Here is a 19,154-nt window from a genome sequence, read left to right on the forward strand (position 1 = left end):
GATATAGTTTGTAATGTTTGTGCCTCACAGGTTCCAAAGTTTGGTAACACTGAGAAAGAAAGCAAAGCACACTGTTCACCCATATGTACAGCTACCCCTTTCACCTGGACCCATCTGTCTTACTTACATTGAAGATTTCAGTTGAAAAAAAAAAAAAAAAGAGCTCCACATTTATCCTCTAAGTTAGCAATGATACTAATTCAGAGAAAGTCTGTCCATAGATTCTTCAGTGCCCTCTAGATTACGGAAATGTATGTGGTCTGTGTTACTCCCCATCACTGGAAGCATGCCAAAGGGGAAGACAGGAATTTGAAGGGGACCTGTGCCTTAGTTTGGACTGTGGAAGTGATTACTTAAGCAAATAACAACTCCTTAGTTTGCCATACTATGCATTCTTTACAAGTGTGCCCTATAGTTTGTAGTTCTAGGTTGTTATGGACTTGCTGTTTTGTGTTAGACCTGTAAATGCTAGAGTAGAACATATATCTCAAAAAAGAAAAAAAAAAGGCAGTTGACAAACTGTATTACTATTGGTAGCATCCAATTGTGGTAACAAACCTCAAGGAAATAAGAGCTGAGTTGTCTTTGATTTCAGTTTCAGCTGTTCTAATACAGTAGAATATTGGTGGAATTAATTTTTAAACAGGTCATTTACAATATTTTAAGTTGTAACTTTGCAGTCCATTGCATAATGTTTTGTAAAAGCATGTTTGTCATGACAGCCAATTGTTTGCTTACATCTCATATTAAGTTTGGTTGTATTCCTATAAATATCATCCGACCAGACAGGCAAAGTACAGCCTAGTGATTTATAAAGTAGGTTTTTGTATAGAATCACAGCAATAGATGTGTACTTGCTAACATTATGTATAGGCTAAATTTCAAAGATTGCTTAAGCATATTGAACTTCACTATTACATCCATTGAAAAGCTTCCAGCCAGGACTGGCTTGAATTCTCCATGTTCTGTGATTCAACTATGTGGTGTCTTCAGCAACTGAATCTTACCATCAAGCTCTGGAGGCTAACCAAGATGTTGGCAGTAGCCGGCCGTGTTCGGCGGTCTTTGCAACCTCACTCCTGGCTCTGGGCTTTTTATTTGTTAACTTGTGTTTTGTGGGGCCATTAGCCTCCATTACAGGACAACTTCACTTAGGTTTTTAAAAATGTATGTGGGTTAATATATTTTAGGAAAATGGGATGTGCATTGAACATATGACAGGAGTCTACCGCAGAAGGCATCTGAAAGACTCTACCTAGCAGTGTTTCAAAGCAGATAATAAGACTCATAACCAAACCTTTGGCAGAGTACAGGGAATCATATGAAAGAAGGGGGAGTTAGTATGACGTGGAAAGGATAGGAACTCCACAAGGACCAAATATATCTGGGCATAGGGTCTTTTCTGAGACTGATACTCAATCAAAGACCATGAATGGATATAACCTAGAACCTCTGCTTGGATGTGGCCTGTGTTAGCTCAGTAACCAATTGATTTCCCATAGTAAAGGGAACAGGGACTATTTCTGACAGGAACTCAATGGCAGGCTCTTTGACCTCCCCACCCCGCCAAGGGAGGAGCAGTACTGTTAGGCCACAGAGGAGGACTTTGCAGCCAGTCCTGAAGATACCTGATAAAACAGGGTCAGATGAATGGGGAGGAGGTCCTCCCCTATCAGTGGACTTGGAAAGGGGCAGAGAGGAGATGAGGGAGGGAGGGTGGGATTGGGGAGGAATGAGGGAGTGGGATACAGCTGGGATACAGAGTTAACAAAATGTAACAAGAAAAATAAGATAAAAAATATATTTACATATATATATGTATGTATATATATGTATGTATATTAGGAAGCTTCTATAGTAGTGGGTTTTGATATCATGGCTTTTTTTTTTTTTAGAAGTCTTTAGCATTATTTATCCCTTCCAATTTCTCTCTTCTACCTTTTTATCTCTCTTCCACTGCACTTTACTCCTTTCTGTTTTGTAATTTCCTTTTAGCCCCTTATACTAGTGTATTCTTTCTGCCCTCCCCATGAACCCTTACTCATTTACTTTGACCTCTGTGGGTATTCTTAATGAAACACATTTCTAAAGATTCAAAGCTAGCATTCATAAATGAGACAAAACATGAAACATTTGTTTTTTCTGAGTCTGGGTTATCTCATCTGGATGATTGTTTCAAGCTCCATCCATTTACTTGTGAATTTCATTTGTTTTTCTTAATAGCTGAGTAATATTCCACTGTGTAAATATGTAACATTTTCATTATCCAGTCATCAGTTGATGGACATATACTGCCTCCTACCTGTTGTGAATAGAGCGGCAATGAACATGGATGAACAGGTATCTCTGTAGTAGGGTACAGAATAATTTTGGTGTATTGCTATGAGTGGTATAGCTGAATCATGTGGTAGATATGTTTTCAGTTTTTTTTTGGAGAAGCTGCATACTGATTTCGAGAGTGGCTGTACCAGTTTGTACTTCCACCAGCAGTGAATAAGTGTGCTTCTCTATATCCATGCCAACATTTGCCATTATTTATTTCTTTGGATCTTAGCCATTCTGACTGGGATAAGATAAAAAGAAGTTTTAATATTCAAGTCCCTGATGGTTGTGGATATTGAGCCTTTTAAAGAATGTTTCTCAGCTGTTTGTGTTTTATCTTTTGAGAACTGTTTAGCTTCATGCATGCCTTGTTTTTACTTTTTATTGTTGTTTCGATGTTTATATTCTAGATGCTAACTCTATGTCTGATGTATAGCTAGAAAACCTTTCCTTGCTATGTGGGCTGTCTGTTCACGTGAGTGCTGGTGTCCTTTGCTGCACACAAAGACACAGCGGCTTCTAGCAAGCATCCATAGTCATCAATTCTTCCCTGTCATGCTTGCTCATATGTTTAATCATATTTCACCTAACACTTCTGAAACAAATCCATATGATATAAACATCTATAAAACCTCTACTTGTGGGTTTCAAGTGGCCAGTTTATAGTGAAGTTTCATAGAACAACTCACTTACAGATGGAACATATGTAGTTGGATGTGTGGTATCTAAATACATTATACACTAAGAGGCCAAAGAAATATGCAGAAGTGATGGAGTTGTAAATGTTCAGTTTCTTTTTATTGTTGAAATTACTGTCATCTTTTTTTGGTTATTTTGATTTCCTTCAAAATACATTTGCTTCATGCTTGTCAGACTGGTTCTTGAAGGTTGTGTGTGTTGGGGGGGGGTGTCTGCTCAGGAAAGGTTTCAGTGGGCAAGTGAACATGATTATGAAAAAGGGTTCATTTTGAATATTCATTCTTTGAAACCAGGCTGTATTTGATAACATAGCTGAGGTGAACAAAACTTAGAGTCCTAATAACTACAGTCTCAAAAGCTTAGGTGAAGATCACATTGGTTTTTCCTGTCACATGAAGGTATTCCAGATCTTATAAAGAACATCACTGAGAGTCAGAAACAGAATAGTTCCCGTGAGAACTTCTTGTATTGAGCTCTGTGACTTGGGAAAATTGCTTTATCTCCCTAGGTTGACAAATACGTCCATCAAATCTAGTGGGACTGACTAGATGATCTTCTAGGATGCTAACTCGGATGCGGTGTCAGTTTTTTAAAATGCTAATGAACTATGAAATAATTTTTAGTTTCGAAACCTAAAGGAAGAAGTTAGGCTAGAAGAGTAACTAGATTTCCTTAATCTATAAACAACTGTACTGTATGGTGTGGGATGGGGATGCAGCCACCACTCAGTGCTCCTCCTGCAGACCACAGTGGGTATAGCATGGAAACAGTGTCTGCTCTCAGCTGCACTGCAGGAGAAAATTAAAAGTTAATGAAAGCAAAGATTGTGCCTTTGACAGTAATTGAGAACTAAAGCTATGAGAATCTTAGTTTTTGACTGCCACTTTGTATAAAAAGATTGTGAAGACATCAAATTATGTGAAAGAAATTTCATGGTTGGTCATCTCTCTAACACTAATTGGCCCTAGTGAGCACAATCTGAATCTTTTAAGGCCAGAGAGACAGCTTTTCAATAGCAATATCATTTTTATTAGGCAGTTGCGCAGCATGTGCAGTGTCTAACTTCTAACGATGTGTTTCATTGTAAAGCAAGGACTTTTCAGACGTTCTCCTAGTTCAGCTAGTTCTGCAGCTGGGTGTAGGCAAAATTAACATTCTAATCTGATTCTACAATAATTACTTCCTCTCCTAAAGTACGAGATATATTTCCATCCTTTTCAGTTAATATGCAAAGCACTAAGTGTTGTCATTTGTCATAAAATTAAGTATATCTCCTTTTCAAATTTCAGTAATATTTGATAATCACCATTCAAAACAGTGACCAGAATAGTAAAAGAACTCTTTCCTTTTCCAAGAACTTTTTAGTTTTTTCTCCTTCATTTTAATTGTTGTGCTGAGTTCCAGATCTGAGGCCCTACACAGTTTTGAGATTGACCTTGGAAAGGGGATTGGGGAAAGGAAAGCTCATCTCACATTTTTCTCTGAAAAGTGGCTATTAAATTACATCAGATGAATTGTTATATTTTACTGTTCTTTCTGGCATGACAGGTCCTTGAAAATGATCATTAATATTTGTCTTATAGCTTATTTATTTTACATACAGATGGAGACACAAATTTAAACAGCAATGTTTGAATTCAAACTAAATCTGTCTTAGTTGTCTTGTATAGTTCCTGGACTTTCATATCCTGTCTTAAAAGTATAAAATATGGTACTTTCTTTTGAATACTGTGGAGGATGCTTAAGCATGAAGAGAGTGTTTATACCTAATACTAACTATCACTGTTAAGCAATAGGATTGCTTCAGTCAGACCATCTTAGTGTCTCCCTGTTTCTGGCAGGTGTCAGTGCACTAGTAGGAAATATAAAAATTCAAGAAATGTAACTCAGACTTTCTTATAATTTCCTATGTTATTATTAGAGTGAAGGGAAAGCGTTGAGAAAAAAGATTTCATAATATGAGAAGGAGGGAGAAAGAATAAATTTCCAAAATCATGCAAATTATTGTACTGATAATTTAGTTGGAATTTAAATTCTACTCAGTAAAAATAGATGCTATTTCTTGCATAAATAAAACTGAGAGCCAGTTTTTTTTTCCCATTTCTGATAGGGTACCTTGGTCATAGCTGAATTAATTTTTAAAAAGCGCACACACACACACACACACACACACACACACACACACACACACACACAGAAAACAAAAACCAAAAACCCAGGGTGGCAGCTCTCAGTAAGAAACCAGTGTGGTTTTTTGTTTTTTGTTTTTTAACTATATTTTGTTGCCTTTAAGTCCTTTTCAGATTTTATGATGAACTATACTTTCTCTGCTCACTCTTTAATCAGAGTCCTCTAATTTCCCTCTGTTCTTCCTTGAGTTAGTAGATCCACCATCACAGGAAGGAAGAGGAATGGAATAAATGCTTTACTGTGCTCTCTCTTGCATGAAGCTTCTTGTACATTTAAATTGCATACCCCCCACCACCATGCCACTTACTGTTTTTCTCTCTCTGTATATGTAAGATTCTTAATGTTGAAGATTCCATGAATTCCATGAGGATAGGTAGCTGCTCAGTGTTCTCTAGCTCCTCAACCCCTTTTTGCTATCTTACCAAGACTCCTTTCTGTAACAAGCACTCAAAATGTATTCAGAAGAAATACTCAGGAAAATTATATTTGATCTCTATGTTCCTCACATTTCATCATTTGATGTGACTATTGTGCTATTATTTGGAAATTGTTTCCTTTAATATCTCTTCCTTTCCCCCTTACCCTTGCCTCTCTCTGTTGACAGCTTAAAAAGGTATATTAACATGAAGACTATAAACCATATTTAACTTAGGAAAGCTGGAGGTACTTTGAACATGCTAAGTCATTATTCTTTGCAAATAGGAAGAAGAAGGCACCTATGATCACACCATTGAGTTCCGTAGAGGAGGTGATGGACAGCCACGACGATCCACCCGGCCAACGCAGCAGTTTTACCAACCTCCTCGGGCTCGGAACTAATGGGAAGAGGTAAAATTGACATGGTGAAATAGTTTTCATATAAAGAAAGATGTACTTTGTGTTCAATACAAATTTAGCTACTGATGTTTCATAGTGGTGCACATAGAAAAAGCTGATCATGGATTGCAGCTTTGAGCTGACGTTATGATATGCCACTTCTCCACCAGCTGTCCTCCTGAATGCTTCCAGAAATCCTTTGTTTCATTCCTTCTGTCTTAGTTACTGTTCTTTTGTGAAAAGACACCATGACCATGGCAGCTTATAAAAGAAACATTTAATTGGGGGCTTGCTTACAGTTTCAGAGGTTTAGTCTATGATCATCGTGTCAGGGAGCATGTCACCATGCGATAGAGCAATAGCTGACAGTTCACATTTTATCTGCAACATACAGTCAGAGGAGACTGACCTGGTGTGGGCTTTGAAACCTCAGATCTGACCCTGAGTAACATACCTTCTTCAACAAGGACACACCTTCTAACCCTTCCTAAACAGTTCCACTGAGGGCCAAGCTTTCAAACATATGAGTCTGTGAGGGACCTTCTGGTCTAAACCATCACAGTTATTCTATTCTTTTTTTTTTTCCACTTTATGTTCTTACTACATTTATTTTTATTTTTTGAGAATTTCATAAATGAATACTGTATTTATAATATTCCTACCCCTGACTTCTGACTCCAGCTCCCCCCGTGTACTTCTCCCATTCTTTCTCTAATGCCCCGCCCACCATTTCTTTTCTCATTCTTGGTTTCTGCAGTTAGTCTAATTGTATACTCACATTTAAAGATGTAGAATTAGGATCCACAAATATGGGAGAACATGCCTCATTTCTGAGACCTTTTGTATTGCTTATTTAAAGAAGAGGGGATTTTTTACAGTGTACCATCAAAAATCGGAAAGGCAACACACCTACTTGCTAAAATGTGACTTGGAGGCCTTTTATTTTTCTAGAAGCATTCATATGACTTTCAGAAAGAACAGCTGTCTGAAAATCTTCTTCTCTAGGGAGAGAGAGCAGAAAGTCAGAAAGTTTGGACACAGTCTTGGACATCACACTCTTGACAAAACTTTATTTCTTAATATGGTTTTGGAAGGAAATGCTTTTACTGTCTTTGGTAACAGATCTGTTGTGTTATTGTTTTCATTCCATTATCCTAGAACTTTTGGGCAATTTTAAACAATTTTCTCATTGGGTATTTATTGTCTTACAGACTATTCAATTATGTTTTCTTTCCAGTGTCTTCAGTAGCAAAACTATTGAGAATTTTCTAGAAACTCTTCGCAACTCCTCATTTTATAATTAGTTTTCAGGTCTATAGGCAGGATGTATTTTCCCGTGATAAGTGACCAGCACTATGGAGTCCTTGAAGTGTAGATAGTGTGTTTGAGGTGTGCTGTAAGTGGAAATAAAAAAGTAAAACAACTTTCAAAGAGTTGTAGGGGGAAGTAAATTATCTCAATAATTTTGTGTTGATTTTATTTGAGTAAAATGTCATTAAACATTTAAGTTATTGGCATCTTCTGGTATTTCTGGTATTTCAGTGAATATACTGCTCCTGAGCTGCGTCTCCTTCAGCTTCCCAAAGCTTAGACATGTTTGAAACTAACTCTAATATTCTAATATAAATTCAGAGTTTTTCCTTTTCTTACATGTAACTTCATATCTGATAGTCTGCCTAAAGCAAAAACCTAATGTTAATTGACTTCTGAACTATCAGAGCAAGCCAGTGTAGCACTTTCCCTTTTTATCATTGCTTTTCTTTGCCCTCAATACAAGGCCATCAAGCAAACAGTCCTGACCCTTACTCAGATCAAAGAGGAGGTGCTTCATAACTCTGGGCATTTTTCTGTAGCATACAAGAACCAGTTCTCATGACTTTTTAATGTTTTTTAAAGCAGAATCAAAGTATATACAAGGATTTAAGGAACTTAAGGAACTGTGCTTACAATTAAGTGTCACTTTAAAGTCAATGAAAATAGAGATCATTTTCCTACTTTCTGAGGATTTTTAAATCACTTAAAACAGTTTTTAATGAAGGTAAAAGTTTTCAGCAGGATATTAGGTTTCTCCAGGCTGCCATTTTGGGTTGATGCAAAAGGCAAGGATTCAAAGGGCTAGAAGTAGAGAAGACAGGGGATGGACGTTAAGGTGCACCTAACGGAGAGGGTTTAGTCCTCCCAGCCTCCCCGTAGTTTCTTTCATGTATTTTATATGTTTGGGTTCCATGGAAACTTTTCTTTGGAAAGGAGTACACTGCTTAAAAATACATTATACACCATAGCCCTGAGGTAATTGTGGCTTAACCATATTAAATAGTACAACACAAACATTTCCTAATCAACTTAAATGTCATAGTCTTACTTTCTCTGCCCCCTGGGCTAAAACCTTCATCTTGGATGCTGGGGTGTAGCTCTGGTAGAGGCCTTGCATGCTTCGAATATGACAGGCTCTGGATTCAAAGCTCCACAACAAAATACAATTAGTAAGTTAGTCTGTCTCATGGTCCAGGTGCTTGCTTGGCTTGTGTTGTTTTCAGGGAAGAAGGTGACACTGAAATTTTATTCTCAGTATCAACAAAGAAATTAACTGGGGTGGCAATATTATTGTGTACCATTTCAAAACTCATTTGCCATCAAGTTGACTCAAAAATAAAGTGAACAAGATATATAGTGTTGACTGGGGAGAATATTTTTTTGCATTTTAACTCAAAAATAACACTATTAAAGCCTATGAAATAGAATAAAATATCTCTGAGAAACTATCTAGAATGGGATGTTCAGCAATAAGATACATTCACTTCCTGTTCTTGTTACAAAATTGAAGACTTAGTTTTTCTCATTTCCAATAGAAGATACATATTGGTAGTCAGCCTTTGACTTTACATAATATGAAGTTATGCAAACTCAAGTATTATTTTTCCTCAGAATTACTTAGAAATACTGCTTATTTCTTTATGACTTCTAAAAATATAATTATCAAATTCATTCATTTATATTTTGAGTATGTTCCTGGGGCATAAATGACATAAAATTTTAATTATCAATTTGCGTGTTATTTTCCAGGAATACTTTTTAAAACTCTCCATACAGCCCTAATTCCTTCCTAATTCCTTAATTCGATATGGAGACACACCTGAATTACTGGGGTCTCATACTAAGGCCAGCACCAGAGACTCCAAAGCGTCAGCACCAAAGTGCTAATATATCAGATCTGAGATTTGAGGGGAGACAGCCCCAAATCCCTAAATTCTAGTTCCTGGGCACTATGTGTAATTGTTCTGTGCAGTTTGGGAATGTGAGTAGATCTAGAAAGCTGACTCTATATACAGCTCTTCAGACAGGAAAGTAAATTTTGGACAGTAGGAAACATTTCTAATGTTATTTGATTCTAGAAGCTCCATAAATCTACAGGCTCAGCTATTGAATTCATTGTAGGGTGGAGTCTGAGAATGTGAAAAAGGAAGAAAGGTGGCAGGGCACCCAACAGTCCTTGACAGTGGCTTTGGGTGGCTAGACTGAACCCAAAGTGTATGTTAGGGATACTTTCTGATGCTTTTGCTTCATACTTGGAGTTTTGATGTAATGTGCTTGGTGCGGTTATGAACTTTCAAGTAAGAATAAGAAGGTCACGACTAACTTAAAGAAGTGATGTTGGTTGTAGGTAGGAGTAGAAAACCTGGCCCGTCCACTTAAGTAGTTCTGGCTGCGTGTTTGGCTATGGAGAGAGAACTGTAAGACAGATTAGCTGGAACTCCCTAGATTATAAGAATTAGCAGTATGTGTGGTGAACCCATTCTGAACTTTGGTCCTAGTTTTTTATTTAATGGAAGAATAATCTTCAGAGTTAATTAACCAGAAACCTTGAAATGAATAGCTATGTAGATACTGTGACTATGTTTGTTTTCAAAGGTTCAGTTTTTAATACTATTTTTAGTTAGTAAAATGTATGTTTTTAGATGCAGATTATTTTTAGACAACGTTATGCAGCATTGTTTGTGCATAATTTTTTATATCAGAGTTAGGAAAATGATCTTTATGAACATAACTGTTAGCCTGTGATGCCAACAGGACTGACATTATGTAAGAACTTCAGTATCTAAAGCTCAAGCTGGTGGGATGATTCAGTGAGCAAACGACTTGCCATACAACCCTGACCACTTCAGTCTGTTTCTGGAACCTGAATACAGAAAGGAAAGAACATATTTCACAAAGTTGTCGCCTGACACCCACGTGTATGTCATGATGCATACTATCCCCCTAGTGTCCATACGTGATCAATTAAAGAAAAGCAGTATGTGGGAGCTCTGTTTTCTGTTCAGGAGTCTGTGTACTTTGAAGATTTAGGAGATACATGTTTGCAGAGGTGGATTACCTATTCCTGCTCAAGCACTCTTTCATTTGTGAAGCTGACCCAACAGGTCTCTCATTATGCCTCAGCTCTTATGTTGTCAGCACTGACTTTTCCCATTTCCAGTACCGTGTTACCCAGTGCTGGAGACACATCTCAGCAGTGAAGAGCACTTGCTGGGTGCTCCTATAGAGGGTCGAGTTCAGTGCCCAGCACCAGTTTGGGAAGCCTCGCAGCACCTGTAACTCCAGCTTCAGAGGATCTAACACCCTATTGTATCCTCTGAGGACACCTGCGCACGCGCGCGCATGCACGCACACACACTCATTCAAATAAAATGAATCTTAAAACACACACATAGGTACCTATCAAGGTGGGGAATGGGTACAGGTATGAAACAGATGACAGATGACAGACCAAAGTAAATGATAAATGACCACTGCACAGCCTAAATTTTGGTGTTTTATGTTGTTTTTTATAGAGATTTAATTTTATGAACTAGATTGTGTTTTTTTCTAATTTATCTTGTTTGAGATTACTGATATTTATATGGACATTTCACCTTTAAAAAAAGTTTTGGCAGAGTTGTGCCTTGATAAAGTATAGAAGAGGTAATCTGAGGTTCAATTTTATTTTCTTCCTTCTTTTTGAAATAGGCTTTTTGTGAAGGAAGAATCCACTGCAAACATCCTGGAAGCCCATTCATAGATTTTTCCACTTCTTTGGAATGAGAATCAACATGCTGGATGTGATTTTTGGAGAAAGAAAAATGCAGATTTTTAGGGAAAAGATTCAACCTACAGAAAGCAAGGGGGAAATACTAAATTCAGTAGAGCAAATATCTTTATAAGTGGAGGATTTTTTTCTTCTACCATCAATAAAAGCATTGTGTTATTATATATGTTGTACTGTTTTCCTTGCCTGTCATTTTCTTGTTGATCTGGTGTTAGCCCCATACAAACTACTTTCTATGGAACATATTATGGAAGCCTTCCCCTGTAATTACATAATATATATATACTGTCTGTGTAGCTTAGTATTTTGTATTAAAACAACCTGAAGCAAAATAGCAGTTATTAGTATGCTAACAGCTATCAAATATAACAGAAGAATTGAAAAGTTAAGTATGTAATTTATAGTACTCTCACAGTTTTTACAGGTGTAATTAGAAAAGCAGGTACTCCCTTTCTTTTAATGTGAATTGTGTTGCAAGGATTTGGATACAAGGAACAGGAAAGACATCTCAAACCCTGGATCACAGAAGGGAATTGACTGACAAAATACATGGCAACAGGCGCAGTGATTTGGGATTTGCTTAATGTAGTGATTCATCTTTTGGAGATTATGAAAGACTAATTTTTTAATCTCTCATTTCTTTATTCCCTGGGATCAGCTTCATTCTTGCCACATGTGACCATGGTTTCTAGATGGTTTCTAGCAACTCCCATTGGGTAGATGAGGGCTGCTTCTAGAAATGTGTTCAGAAAATGAAGCTGAGGCCACATTTACATGTATTGGGTCATTTGTCTTCCTGTAACCAGAAATTCCGCCAGTGTTTTAGGTTATTTCTAACCTGGTTTGAGAACCTTAACTTTAGAAGGAGGAGTCAGTGGGTGGGCTGGAGTCAAAGGGTATACATCTGAAAGTCAGCTTCCTGAGAGGAGAGGAGGGGCGCTGTGGAGGAGCTAGTAACTAGTTAACTGAGTACAAACTCTGCATTTGGTGAGTTTTCTTATATCAGCTTGAAGCCAGAAGTGGTCAGTTAAATGAAGGAATGAGAAGGGAGGGAGAAAAGCATAGAGAGAGGAAGAGAAGAAAGAAAAGGAGGGAAATGAAGGTGAGAGACCTAGCATTCTCTCAAAGCCTACTAACTCTTTTTTTTCTTTGTTTCAATCCACAGTTGATAGTGGATGTGACTGGCAGTACTTTCTGGCTTTTATTTGTGGGTATCACAGTGGGGTCAGTCTGAGTTCTGAGCTGTTTTCAGAGACTTCCAAGTGACTCTAGTGCTTATCACACAGGTTGCCTGTAGTAGCTTTTGAAGAGTTTGAAAAGTAACTCAAGGGAAGAGACCGAAGAACTTAAGGAAACTGAAGTCTGAAAGCATTTGGAGCAGGCAGGGATTCTTAGCCTTTTTCTGTATAGACCCATTTTTGCCTCCTGCCTAGCCTGGACTGGATAGAAGAGAGGTAGTCAGAGCCAAGGTTCTTGGGCTTTGTAGAGTTGCAGAGGGAGACAAAAAGGAGATGGACAGGAGAAGAGGAAGAAGAAAGCAGCAGTCGCCATGGGTTAAGCATGTACAAGGCATATGGCCTGGAGGAACTTGCTTTGAGTATGGGTGTGAGGGAGAGAAGCTGCCCAAATGGAACATATGCAACTCTATGGGAATTGTGGATGGGAAGTAGCCCAGATAGGAAAGTCTGGAACAAATGACCTGGCGTATGTGGCCGGGAGATAATGAAGTAGCTTAGGGGATTGATATCTAGTGGCTTAAGGTTATTGAAACAGGCTTCTGTATCTTTGTTTATGTAACAGTGGGTAAAGGAATAACTGCTGCATTAACAATCAAATCAATATTTCTACTACAGTTCAGAACCAAGGCTTTAGTGAAGCCACACAGTACTATTTGGGTTGAAAGGTACCAGGCATGTCTCAGATTCATTGAGTGTGTTTGATTTTGAATTAATGTTTGGCCACTGAGCATTCAGAAGCCTGCTTTGCCACATTTTTTTCATAACCCTCTTATTCATTGTCATAACATTCGATCAGGCTCTGAACCACAGTTAGAAAAGTTGTGGTTTAGAACACTGCATCTTTGTGCTTAGCTGGGGACAGCAGCACTAATACAGTGCTAATTTATCATAGATTCTCCATAGAAGGCAGTCGTGTTAACTAGTGATTACCATTCTCCATTAGTTCATAAGAATATTTCTAAAATTTGGCATTTAGGTTGATCCAAAGACATAAAAGAAAAATTATTTTAGTACATGTATTGAATTCATATATTTCTGGAATACAGGTTTTTTTAGTATAATTCTGCTGGACTTAACACTAATATTCATGTTGGTATAGAAATGTCTTTTAAATCCTGTACTTTTGTTGAGGAAGATTTCTATATCTGTGGTATTATACAGGGAAAGCTGTGACTTCAGGATCAGTTTCACTATTCTATGGGGCATGTATTCCCTTCCCATTGATATACAGGTTGTCCAGTCAGTTGGTCACTTACCAGGTATGGACTTAAGTTGCTGGACTTGCAAATGAATTCGTCCCTCACTGTACAGGTCTAGGTGGAGCTATAATCAGTAAGTGTCTGCACTTTATATATTATATTAATGTTGGCTTATGCATATAACCTGCTGCTGATGTAGTTCTCTGTCTTAAAAAGACTTAGAGTGAATTAACCAGGTCACTACATCTTACAGTTTAATAACACGCATTACTGTAGAGTGATTATTGTAGGTATCTATTTAGGTATGTTTTTAACCTGTTTGTTGGGGGGGGCAGGTATGTGTGTGTGTGTGTGTGTGTGTGTACAATCTTGTTTTGGATATTGCCTGTGTGTACATATTACACACACACACACACATATAATCTAGAGAATATATGTAAGTTCTGCTTCCCTCAAGAACCCTGACTAATACAATAGCACCTTAGACTTATTTTAGAGTTGCCTTGCATACGATTTGATGCTTTTCATTGTGTTTTCCTCCTGACTCCACAGCAGATGTGTTTTTCTCCTCTCGCCTCTTTCTCCTCTCCCCTTCATTGCATCTCATCTCCTCTCTTTGGTTTTTTTCCTTGTTTCAAGTCTCTGCTTTTCCTTTGACTTTTCACACTTACATTCTTAGCTCAGGTTGTTTTGTTATGTTTTGTTCTCTTTACCAGGACAAAGTATTTTATTACAGTTTTTAAAAACCTTTGTATGAAAATACTCACTACAAATATATCAAGTACTGTGTTCTAGGCATTATGCTATAAGGAAATCAACTTTATCTCAGGTTTCAGAGAGTTCATGATCATGTTCCTTTTGTTAGTTTGTCTTATGCATTATCTGTGTCCTATCCTTTTCCATGTTCCTTTTATTTATTAGAAACTTCATTTCTTTAATGTAATTTTTATTGCCCTCTATTTTTTCTAAACTTAAAATTTAAGTTATTACTTTATTATTTTATGTTTTCTACTTTTAAAAAGAAGCATTGTTATGAGTCTCAGCATCTGCTTTAATATTCCCTGCTGGGTAGAGTCTTTCAGAGGCCCTCTGTGGTAGGCTCCTGTCCTGTTCCCTGTTTTCTCCCTCTTCCAATGTCTGTCCCGTTTGCCTTTCTGAATGAGGATTGAGCATCTTACCTTCGGTCCTCCTTCTTTCTTACCTTCTTTAGGTGTACAGATTTTAGTATGTTTGTCCTATATAATATGTCTAATATCCACTTATAAGTGAGTATATACCATGTGTGTCTTTCTGCTTCTGGGATACTTCACTCAGAATGATCTTTTTTTAGTTCCCACCATGTGCCTGCTAATTTCATGATTTCCATGAGACTCATAGCCAAACTTTTGGCAGAGTGCAAAGAATTTTATGAAAGAAGGGGGGAAAAGAAAGACCTGGAGGGAACTGGAGCTCCACAATGAGAGCAACAGAACCAAAAAATCTGGGCCCAGGGGTATTTTCTGAGACTGATACTCCAGCCAAGGACCATTCATGGAGATAACCTAGAACCCCTGCACAGATGTAGTCCAAGGTAGCTCAGTATCCAAGAGGGTTCTCCAATAATAGGACCAGGGACCATCTCTGACATGAACTCAGTGTCTGGCTCTTTGATCACCTCCCCCTAAAGGGGGAGCAGCGTTGCCAGGCTATACATGAGGACAATGAAGCCAGTCCAGATGAGACCTGAAAGTCTAGGGTCAGATGGAAGAGGAAGAGGACCTCCCCGATCAGTGTACTGGGGTAGGGACATGGGAGGAGAAGAGGGAGGGTGGGTGGGTTTGAGAGGGGACAAGGGAGGGAACTACAGCTGGGATACAAAGTGAATAAATTATATTAAATAAAATAATATTTTTTAACTTTTATTAATTACAATGTATTCACTTTGTATCCCCCCATAAACTCCACCCTCCTCCCCTCCTAATCCCACCTTCCCTTCCTCTTCTTCACGCCTGCCCCTCCCCAAGTCCACTAATAGGGGAGGTCCCCCTCTCCTTCCTTCTGATCTTAGTCTATCAGATCTCATCAGGTGTGACTGTATTGTCATCTTCTGTGGCCTGGTAAGGCTGCTCCCCTGTCAGGGGGAGGTGATCAAAGAGCAGGCCAATCAGATTATGTCAGAGGCAGTCCCTCTTCCCATTACTATGTAACCCACTTGGACACTGAACTGCCATGGGCTACATCTGTGCAGGGGTTCTAGGTTATCTCCATGCATGGTACTTGGTTGGAGTATGAGTCTCTGGAAAGACCCCTGTGTTCAAATTTTCTGGTTCTGTTGCTCTCCTTGTGGAGTTCCTGTCCTCTCCAGCTCTTACTATTTCCCACTTCTTTCATAAGATTCCCTGCACTCTGCCCAACAGTTGGCCATAAGTCTCAGCATCTACTTTGATAGTCTGCAGGGCAGAGCCTTTCAGAGGCCCTCTGTGGCAGGTTCCTAACTTGTTTCCTGTTTTTTTTTTTTTTTTCTTATGATGAAATAGCACTTCCTCAAGATCCAGCCATACCACTCCTAGGCATATATCCAAAAGAGGCTCAAGTACACAATAAGGACATTTGCTCAACCATGTTTGGCAGCTTTGTTTGTAATAGCCAGAAGCTGGAAACCGTCCACATGCTCCTCAACTGAAGAATGGATGCAGAAATTGTGGTACATCTACACAATGGAATATTACTCAGCAATGAAAAATAAGGAAATCATGAAATTTGCAGGTAAATGGTGGGAACTGGAAAGGATCATCCTGAGTGAGCTGTCCCAGAAGCAGAAAGGCACACACGGTGTATACTCACTCATATAGACATATAACAGGATAAACCTACTAAGATCAGTACACCTAAAGAAACTAATCAAGAGGGAGGACCCTGACTAAAATGCTCAATCCCCATCCTGAAAGGCAAAGAGGATGGACATCAATAATAATTTTTTTTTTTTTTAAAAACATTGCTTTTAATCTTGGGATCTTTTTACCTATAGGCATGAGTATTATTTTTCTAAAGAAAATTATGCTCAAAGTATGAGGAGGCAGTCATGTTGAGTCTCCCAACTTTTGCCATTTCCTCAAATAGAATTTAACCTGAAGCATGGTTAGGATTGTGGAGAAACAACCATGAGCTAATAAGGAAAACTGAGATGTAATCAATCGTTGCTGCCATGAGCTGCCTAACATTTTCTCTTTCTAAGCCAAGTTCTAAATGTCTGTTGTTTTGACCACTAGACTGATTCCCCATTCCTCCCTGCTTAAAGCTTTCACCTCTGGTTACATAAACTGAGCCCAAGTAGGCTGCCCTAGTGCTATTTAGGAGGAATCTGTAGTGTACTTGACCTTCCATCCTTAGGTCACAGTGACAACACTTCAAAGCTCAGTGCATCTACTTTTTCTATAGAATTCCTTTATTTGTCTTATGAGCCTGCCTTTGTGACTTAACCAACATGGCTAGCTACGCAGCCAGAAGCTTTCCAGCCCTGGCCTTTGGGACTTTATCCTGTATGAGCAAGCTAAGGGTTTGATGCTTAGGTGGGTTTATACTACTGCTAGAAGTCTTGGTCGGGTTCTTTTTCTCTGCCAGTCAAAAATTGAAAGGAAGGGAAATATAGCAGACTGGAACAGACAGAATCAATAGTTGAAGGAAGGCTTTTATTTTGGATGAGAATTACATATAGCAGTCATAGAGAGAAAGACCCCCCACCCCCCAAAGCTGGTGGGAAGCTTAAAAAAAAATCTTCTTGAGGGCTAGAGTTCCTTAACTCCCTGAAGATTTTTCCTCCCTTAATTTAGTGTTGGTCAGAAACACAGATGGCCCACAACTGTTATATAAACATGTACTTGGACTAACGGAGCCAGACCATCATCAGGAGAAAAAGACCACAAGGGTGAGGAGGAATCCAGCTCTCTCAGAATCTCACCATCTTTTTTAGCCTAGTTGTGCCCCCTGCTTCCTGTCTGTCTGCCTACCAGGAAATCTTGTCTAATTTCTAGTCCCTCAACTATAAATAGATATTTGGTTTCTTTACTCTTTTTCAAGCAAAAACTGTGGAATATTTTTCTTTAATCTACCATTCCAGTGACATCTTGAAGTAAAACACTGAATTTGAAAATGTTCATTACCATGTTTGAAGAAAGAAAAAGACAAGGTCATGTGTGTCAAATATAGTTCTGTGTAAGCAGGAGAGACACAGAGACACAGATTTAATCACTTTTGTTGATTATAGAAGGAAAATGTTAGATTTTTGTATCATAGTTTACATATATTTGTAGGTGAAAATCAGTTAAGGGAAGTAGTAACTCATACAGAGATCTGTTCCACATACCTCAGGGAATGCCTCTGGGACCAGGGTCTCAGTGCCAAGGAATGTTTGACAGATGGCCTGGGGCACAGTGTAGAAGCTCTAGGAAAGAACAGAAACAGGAGGCTTCACAGCCCTACAGTCTTAACACTGTAAGAAATTCAGAATGCTTCTTTTCAAATTGGATACAGCACCAGCCCTGTTTCATCACCCTTCACCTGGCTTGTTAACCAGTGTGAAGAGAGAACCTGGAACTTTCAAGAAAATATGGTCACTGTCAGCTGCTTTAGTCAAGGTAACTAATAGAAGGTGTCCTTGGATCTACTCTTTAAAGGCAAATTTAATTTATGCATAAGTGTTTCTAATCTGAAGAACTACAAGGTTGATAGGTATTTGGCAGATACTTTATTTCCTCGCAGGAGGAACACATCAGAAGTGCAGTGCCTACTCCAGAAGATGTGGGGTGCTCCTGAACTAGTGAAATGCAAGTTGAGGATTGCCAATCAGAGCATACTGGCTTAAATAGGTATCCCTGCTGAATATGAAGTCTCCTGCTCCTAAGTGGGTAAAACTTGACAGAGGTAGTGAGTTCCAGGAATTCAGTTCTCAAAGGGGAAAAATAAAAGGAACATCCAATAAAGACATAGAATCTCAAGGAAATAACTAAAAGCAAAGATAGGAGTCATTCTAGTCCTATATTCTGAGAAGTGGTGGTGGTGTCTGTACAATTTTTCATTTATTCTCTTTTCAAATAACATTTTATTAATTACAAGGTACATTAGTTATCTAAAGGAACAGAGAAGCTAGAATGAATATATATGATATATTAAAATATATGTATTAAAATTATTAAAAATGTTATTTAAAATATGTGTATTAAATTTTAAATATGCATTAAATATTTTTAAATTATGAAACAGGTAATATTAAAAGTTATATGTATATAATTGATATATTTTAATAATTAAGTATATTAATAAATTAATGTATTTATTAGACTGGCTTACAGGATCTGATTCACGTAGTCCAATAGTGGCATCTCACACTAGAAGGCAGAGAATCCAGTATTTGGTCTGTCTACGGGCTAGATAGCTCACCAGTCCCAATCTGGCACTAATGGCCTATTCTTGGAAAGATGTCATTCATCTACATTGGACTCCCAAAAAGTTTGGTTATAATCTCAGAAAAAGAAATGTTCTAGCAGGCGATAGGTTGGCCTGCCCAGTGAAAGTGAGAAGTAGACAAAAAACCAAAATTTCTTTTCTTTCCACACCCTTTTATCTGGACAA

At 38.2% G+C, this 19,154-nt stretch overlaps 1 protein-coding gene across 2 annotated transcripts in view; it reads left to right on the plus strand.

Moving 5' to 3' along the window:
• The window catches only part of Tdrd3 (tudor domain containing 3), a 134,080-nt gene extending 122,806 nt beyond the window's left edge, over nt 1-11,274 (plus strand). For both annotated transcript variants that reach the window (XM_055609717.1, XM_055609718.1), the window contains 2 exons: nt 5,914-6,039; nt 11,032-11,274. In XM_055609717.1, coding sequence (XP_055465692.1) covers nt 5,914-6,030 — 117 coding nt within the window. In that variant the 3' untranslated portion in view covers nt 6,031-6,039; nt 11,032-11,274. The remainder of the gene's footprint in view (nt 1-5,913; nt 6,040-11,031) is intronic.
• The last annotated feature ends 7,880 nt before the right edge of the window (nt 11,275-19,154 follow it).

The sequence above is a fragment of the Psammomys obesus genome, unplaced genomic scaffold, assembly GCF_907164565.1.
Source record: "Psammomys obesus unplaced genomic scaffold, mPsaObe1.curated_primary_1811, whole genome shotgun sequence".
In the NCBI taxonomy this organism is placed as follows: domain Eukaryota; kingdom Metazoa; phylum Chordata; class Mammalia; order Rodentia; family Muridae; genus Psammomys; species Psammomys obesus.